At 32.0% G+C, this 6895-nt stretch overlaps 1 protein-coding gene across 2 annotated transcripts in view; it reads left to right on the plus strand.

The window, feature by feature from the left end:
- The window catches only part of ADAM32 (ADAM metallopeptidase domain 32), a 145106-nt gene extending 138597 nt beyond the window's left edge, over window positions 1–6509 (plus strand). The window contains exons 18-19 of one of the 2 annotated variants that reach the window (XM_073018040.1): window positions 2030–2132; window positions 5273–6509. In XM_073018040.1, coding sequence (XP_072874141.1) covers window positions 2030–2132; window positions 5273–5433 — 264 coding nt within the window. In that variant the 3' untranslated portion in view covers window positions 5434–6509. The remainder of the gene's footprint in view (window positions 1–2029; window positions 2133–5272) is intronic. The other variant, XM_073018039.1, reaches the window with a different exon arrangement.
- Window positions 6510–6895: the final 386 nt, after the last annotated feature.

Below are 6895 nucleotides of genomic sequence, written 5' to 3' on the forward strand. Positions count from 1 at the left end.
TTAGAAAATATCTCAAGACAAAGAAGAAATGAAAAAAAAAAAAGGGATATGGCAAAAACAGTATTAAAGGGAAATTTATAGTGATAAATTCTTACATTAAAAAAGAATAAAGATTTCAAATAAACATTCTAACTTTACACCTCAAGAAACTAGAAAAAAATTGAACAAACAAACCCCAAGTTTGCAGTAGGAAGTTATGAAGATTAGAGCACAAACATGATAGAGAATAGAAAAATAATAGATAACAAGGAAATTAAGAGTTGAGTTTTTGAAAAGATAAAAAAAAAAAAATGGACAGACTCTTAGGTAAAATAGCAAGAAAAAAAGAAAAGACTCAAAATCAGAAATGAAGGAGCAGATATTACAACTGATGTCACAGAAATTTTTTAAGAAGATACTGTGGCTTATATTTATACACCAACACATTGGATAATCTAGAAGAAGTTGATAAATTCCTAGATGATATAACCTGCCAAGATTTAATCAAGAATAAATAGCCTGAAGAGAACAACAACAAATAAAGAGATTAAATCAGTAAACAAAACTTTCTAGCAAAGAAAATCTCAGGACCAGGGGGCTTCACAAATGAATTCTGTTAAACATTTACAGAAGAATTAAACAAGAAAATAAAATTGTAGGCTAATATATCTACAAACATGCATGCAAAAATTTACAGCAAGACATTAACAAACTATATTAGCTGCACATTAAAAGAATCATACACAATGACCAAACGGGATTTATTCCTGGGATGCAAAGATGGTTCAGAATACACAGATCAATTAATGTAGTATGCTAATTGAATCCTAACTCAATATGTTAGGATTAGCAGAAAGCCTATATGTAAAAACTCCACAGCTAAAATTATACTCCATGGTGAAATAATGAAAGCCTTTATTTTAAGATCTATAACAATGCAAGGATACTCACTCTGTGCACTTCTATTCAACATAGTATTGGAATTCCTAGATGAAGCAATGAGGCAAAGAAAAGAAATAAAGGGCATCCAAATGGGAAAGTAGAAATGAAGTAGCCTCTAGAGTCTTTCTTTCTTGCTATTTTACCTAAGAGTTTGTCCATTTTTTATCTTTTCTATATATTTATATATTAATATGCCCTGATTATATACATAGTAAACCATAAAGGTTCCATAAAATTAGTAGAAGAAATAATGAATTCAGTAAAGTTGCAGTACACAAAACCAACACTCAAAAATCAGTTACATTTTTATACATCAAAAACAGACGGTCAGGAAAGGTGATTAGTTAAACAATCCCATTTACAACAGCATCAAAAAGAATAAAATATTTAGGTTTATAACAAACCAAGGAGGTGAAAGATTTGTACACTGAAGACTATAAAACATGAAAAAAATTAAAGGAGACACAAAAAATTGAAAGATATTCCATTGATTGAAGAAATTAATATTGTTAAACTATTCCTAACACTCAAAATTATCTATAGATTCACTGCAATCCTTATCAGAATCTCCATGTTATTTTTCAAAGAAATAGAAAATAAAGAACTTATATAAGACTAAAAAAGTCCAGATAATTAGAAGCAATTTTTAAAAAGAAGAACAAAGCTTTTCAAAATATAGTACAAAGGTACAGTAACCAGAATAGTATGTTACTATCATAAAATAGAGACATATAAAGCAATGGATGAAAATAGCTCAAAGATAGACTCATATATGCTGGCTCCAGCATGTCACTGGAGGGGCCACATTTGCATTAGAATTTAAGTATGCATTTTTGAAATTAATTGCATGGTAAATTTGTAGGTAAACATTTTAAGATGTCAAATTTTCTTGATGCAAATATTGAGAGCCTCACTTTATAGTTTTTTTTTTTTTTGTGTGTGTGTGTGTGTCTGTGTTTTAGTCTAAGAAACCAAACATTTGATATGTGAGACTGTCGCTCTAAATAAACAAAATTACACTAGATTATGGTACAAAAGTAAGCTTGATGATCACCTTCTATGAGAAAATATTTTAAAACAATCATTTAATTTTTCAAAATGATCCTAGGTGTGTGATTCCAGACAAAAGTGCATTTGTTCACCAGGCTATAATCCTCCAAGCTGCCAAACACGTTCCAAAGGTTTTCCCATATTTCCTAAGGAAGACATGGGCAAGTATCTGTCTCTTCAAATATCCGTTTAATAAAAGTATCAAATTGCTTATGATCACTAAAACAGAGTTCGATTTTGCCACTTATGAAGCAACTGATATTTGTAATGAAAAAGTAATCTGAATTCTCTCAAGAAATGGAAACCAAACATGCCATCTTAATCTTGCTCTCTTTTCTTTATAATTAACTAATTAATCAATTAATTTTTATTTTTTAATTTCAATAGGTTTTTGGGGAACAGGTGAATTTTGGTAACATGGATAAGTTCTTTAGTGGTGATTTCTGATATTTTGGTGCAGCCATCACTCGAGCAGTGTATATTGTATGCAATGTGTAGTCTTTTATACCTCACCTACTCCCATCCTTCGCCTCAATACCCCAAAGTCCATTGTATCATTCTTATGCCTTTGTGTCCTCAAAGCTTAGTTCCCACTTACGAGTGAGAACATATGATATTTGGTTTTATATTCTCTAAGTGAAGAGTTACTTCACTTAGAATAATGGTCTCAAACTCTATCCAGGTTGCTGCGAATGCTATTATTTTGTTCTTCTAATGGCTGAGTAGTATTCCATGGTATATATATATATATATATATATATATATATATATATATATATCACACTTTCTTTTTTTCTTTTTATTTTTTATTATACTTTAAGTTCTAGGGTACATGTGCACAACATACAGGTTTGTTACATATGTATACATGTGCCATATTGGTGTGCTGAACCCATTAACTTGTCATTTACATTAGGTGTATCTCCTAATGCTATCCTTCCCCCTTCCTCCAATCCCACAACAGACTCCGGTGTGTGATGTTCACCACCCTGTGTCCAAGTCTTCTCATTGTTCAATTCCCACCAATGAGTGAGAACATGTGGTGTTTGATTTTTTGTCCTTCTGATAGTTTGCTGAGAATGATGGTTTCCAGCTTCATCCATGTTCCTACAAAGGACATGAACTCATCATTTTTCATGGCTGTATAGTATTCCAGGATATCACACTTTCTTTATCCACTCATTGATTGATGGGCATTTGGGCTGGTTCCACATTTTTGCTATTGCAAATTGTGCTGCTATAAACATTTGTGTGAGTGTCTTTTTATGTAATGACTTCTATATAATGACTTCCTCTGGGTAGATTTCCAACAGTGGGATTGCTGGATCAAATGGTAGATCTACTTTTGGTTCTTCAAGAAATTGCCATACTGTTTTTCATAGTGGTTGTACTAGTTTGCATTCCCACCAACAGCATCAAAGCACTCCCCTTTAAGAATATCCATGCCAACATCTATTATTTTTTGATTTTTAAATTATGACCATTCTTGCAGGAGTAAGGTGGTATTGCATTGTGGTTTTGATTTGCATTTCCCTGATCATTAGTGATGTTGAGCATTATTTCATGTTTGTTGGCCGTTTGCATATCTTCTTTTGAGAGTTGTCTATTCATGTCCTTAGTCCATTTTTTGATGGAATTGCTTTTCTTTCTTGCTGATTTGTTTGAGTTCCTTATAGATTGTGGATATTAGTTATTTGTCAGATGCATAGTTTGTAAAGATTTTCTCCCACTCTGTGGGTTGTCTGTTTACTCTGATGATTATATCTTTTGCTTTGCAGAAGCTTTTAAATGTAATGAAGTCCCTTCTATTTATCTTTGTTTTTGTTGCATTTGCTTTTGGGTTCTTGCTTATGAACGCTTTGCCTAAGCCAATGTCTAGAATAGTTTTCTCATGTCATATTCTAGAATTTTTATGGTTGCAGGGTTTTTTTTTTTTTTTTTTTTTTTTTTTTTTTTTTTTTTTTGAGACGGAGTCTCGCTCTGTCGCCCAGGCTGGAGTGCAGTGGTGCAATCTCGGCTCACTGCAAGCTCCGCCTCTCAGGTTTAAATTTAAGTCTTTGATCCCTCTTGAGTTGATATTTGTATAAGATGAGAGATGAGGATTCAGTTTAATTCTTCTACATATGGCTTGCCAGTTATCCCAGTGCCATTTGTTGAATCGGGTGTCCTTTCCCCATTTTATGTTTTTGTTTGCTTTGTTGAAGACCAGTTGGCTGTACATACTTGGCTTTATTTCTGGATTCCCTATTCCATTCCTTTGGTCCCTGTGTCTATTTTTATGTCAGTACCATGCTGTTTTGGTGACTATAGCCTTATTGTCTATGGCCATACCAGCCTGAAGGTGCCCGATCTTGTCTTGCTCTTTTTTCTAACATTAAAATATCATACTTGAAGTTGAATACCTTTTAAAATTTCTCTTTACTGATATCATTGACTCTGTCTTTTAGAATATTTTCAACCTCTCTTCCTCAGCTTTATGACTGATCCTGTGACCTCAGCTCTAAACAAACATTTGCTCTGTGTCTAGTACTGTTAGTGTGTTTCTGTTATAGAAGAAATGAAATAGAAGACAAGATTTTGCTCTGAAAGAGTTTATCATTTAAATCAGAAAAATCCATCAGTTTCTGCTTAGGAGATGACAGAAGTGATGCTGGCATATTATTCTGTTTGTGCACCACAGCTTCCATTTCTGTCATTCATTCATTTATTGAGTTAGCAAATGTTCATTGAACTCTTAATATATGCCAGGTCCAGGTGCTGGTCTACACACTGGGGATGTACAGTGATAGCAAAGGACAGAATTAGGATTAGGAATAAATTCTTCTGATTTTTATGCCAGTGCCCTTTTAGTAGCATTGCGACGACCCCATTTATAAACATGATCCCCAAGGCCAAAAGCCAACAATCTACCAAAGAAAAATAGGATATACACAAATACACTGAATTCCTTTGATAATGCACCTTGTAAGAGTGCATTTTTGGATAACCATGCAATTACACAATCCCACATTGTATATCACTGAATTTTTTTGTCCCTACTTAGAGGGTTAAAATGAGAGTTTGCTGTAGCTGCTGTGAGACTTGAATACTTTTGAACTTTCCAAAACTTGGTTACCATGCTTTTAGAATGAAAGGTTGTAGAGATAGCCCCAAAGATTATGATTACAATTCTGTGATGATATTTTCCATGTTCCTTGAATAACAATACAAATTCAGAACATTTTAATGAATGTGTTACAACTTGAAAATAAAAGTAGATAGTTTAATTTTTAATTTTTTTTTTTTGTATTTCTGTTTTTAGATTCTATCATGAAAAGAGCATTTGGGAAGACTGAAAACACCTGGCTTCTAGGTTTCTCCATTGTTCTTCCTATTCTCATTGTAACAACCATAGTAGTTTTGGCAAGGAAGCATTTGAAAAAGTGGTTCATCAAGGAAGAGGAATTCCCAAGTAGCGAGTAAATTGCATTTGTGTTCTGAAGTTAAACATTAGTACCATTTGAATCTAGTTATATGTAAGACAATATCATGAGCAGCAACAATACTTTACATATCACTGGGATTTTGAGTATTACATCAATATGTCATTTAATTTTATGAGGTAGTTGTGAATACCCCTGTTTTGAAGACACAAAGATTTGGAAGTGTAGTTTACATAGCTTGCCAAAGTCATTGAACTGTCAGTTGAGAGAGGAAGAACTCAAATATATAATATCTGTTCTTTTCTTATCGAAGGGGGATGATCTGTATCATCTACAACAGAAGTATTTATTAAAAATGCAGATTTCTGGGCCTTACTATAGACTAAATATTTTAATTCACATTGCTGGCTCATAAAAGAAATAATTTTAAAAATATTCTTTGGGTTAAATTTTCAGAAGGGAAATTTATAATTTAGATTATTACATTTTTATTTTTCAAGAAATAATTCAAACACTAAGAGAATAACATGACAAACATCCTCTTGCCACCATGGGAAATAAACAGATGTTAATATTTTTCTTGTTTCTCTTATAAAAGAAGCCGTTGTATTTGCAGCCGCAATTTCTTCTGGTATGATCCCCTTGCCTCCTGGTAGAGGATGTCTACACTGAATGTTTGTGTATTTTACATGTTTTTAATACATATGGCATTATCCATATCCCATAAGCTACCTAGTATTGTTTTATATATAATTTTAAATAGCTATACTTTCTCTGCAGATGCATTTCCTTATCAATTTTGGTTTGTTTGTTTTGTCTTTTTTTTTTTTTTCTTTTTCATGAGCAGTCCGCTCAGAGTTATTTTTATTTTATCAGTAATTTGAAATATGTAACTTTCAGTTTCATTGAGGTCTCTATTTCTATTGTTTTTTATATCAAGTTTTGCTCTTTTTCCTCCTTTCTGGTCTTTTTACCTTTGCTCTGTTGTAACTCTAGATTTCTTGATTTTAATGCTTTCTTTATTAATTTTTAGCCTTTCTTATTTTCTAAAATAAGAAATACTTTAATAGCAAAAATATTCTCCTTGTATCTGTCATTTTCTTTATACTCTCCGGTTTTTAAATGATAGTCGACATTCAGTTAAAAAATTTGAAAAATCTAGCAGGATTTCTTGTTTAAATAATGAATCAATTGTGGTCTTTAGTTTTCAATTATGTGATTTATTTTCATTGTTTTAAAAATAATTTTCTAATTTTATTAGCTTATTTTGAGAAATTTGTCTGTGCGATTTAGACTCTTCAATGTTGGAACAAAAAATGAAGTAAATTTTTAGAAATGTGTAAGCTTGATATGCGTCCTCCAATGTTTTTAGGACAAACTTTTAAATTGTGATGTTTCAAACCATTTTTATACATACTGTTTTTTTTTTTCTTTCCTGTCTGTTTGATACTTTGTCTTCTGTGAGAGGCAAACTAAAATTTTCAGTGGATTGTAGCTTTCCC

Source organism: Chlorocebus sabaeus, chromosome 8 (assembly GCF_047675955.1).
Source record: "Chlorocebus sabaeus isolate Y175 chromosome 8, mChlSab1.0.hap1, whole genome shotgun sequence".
In the NCBI taxonomy this organism is placed as follows: domain Eukaryota; kingdom Metazoa; phylum Chordata; class Mammalia; order Primates; family Cercopithecidae; genus Chlorocebus; species Chlorocebus sabaeus.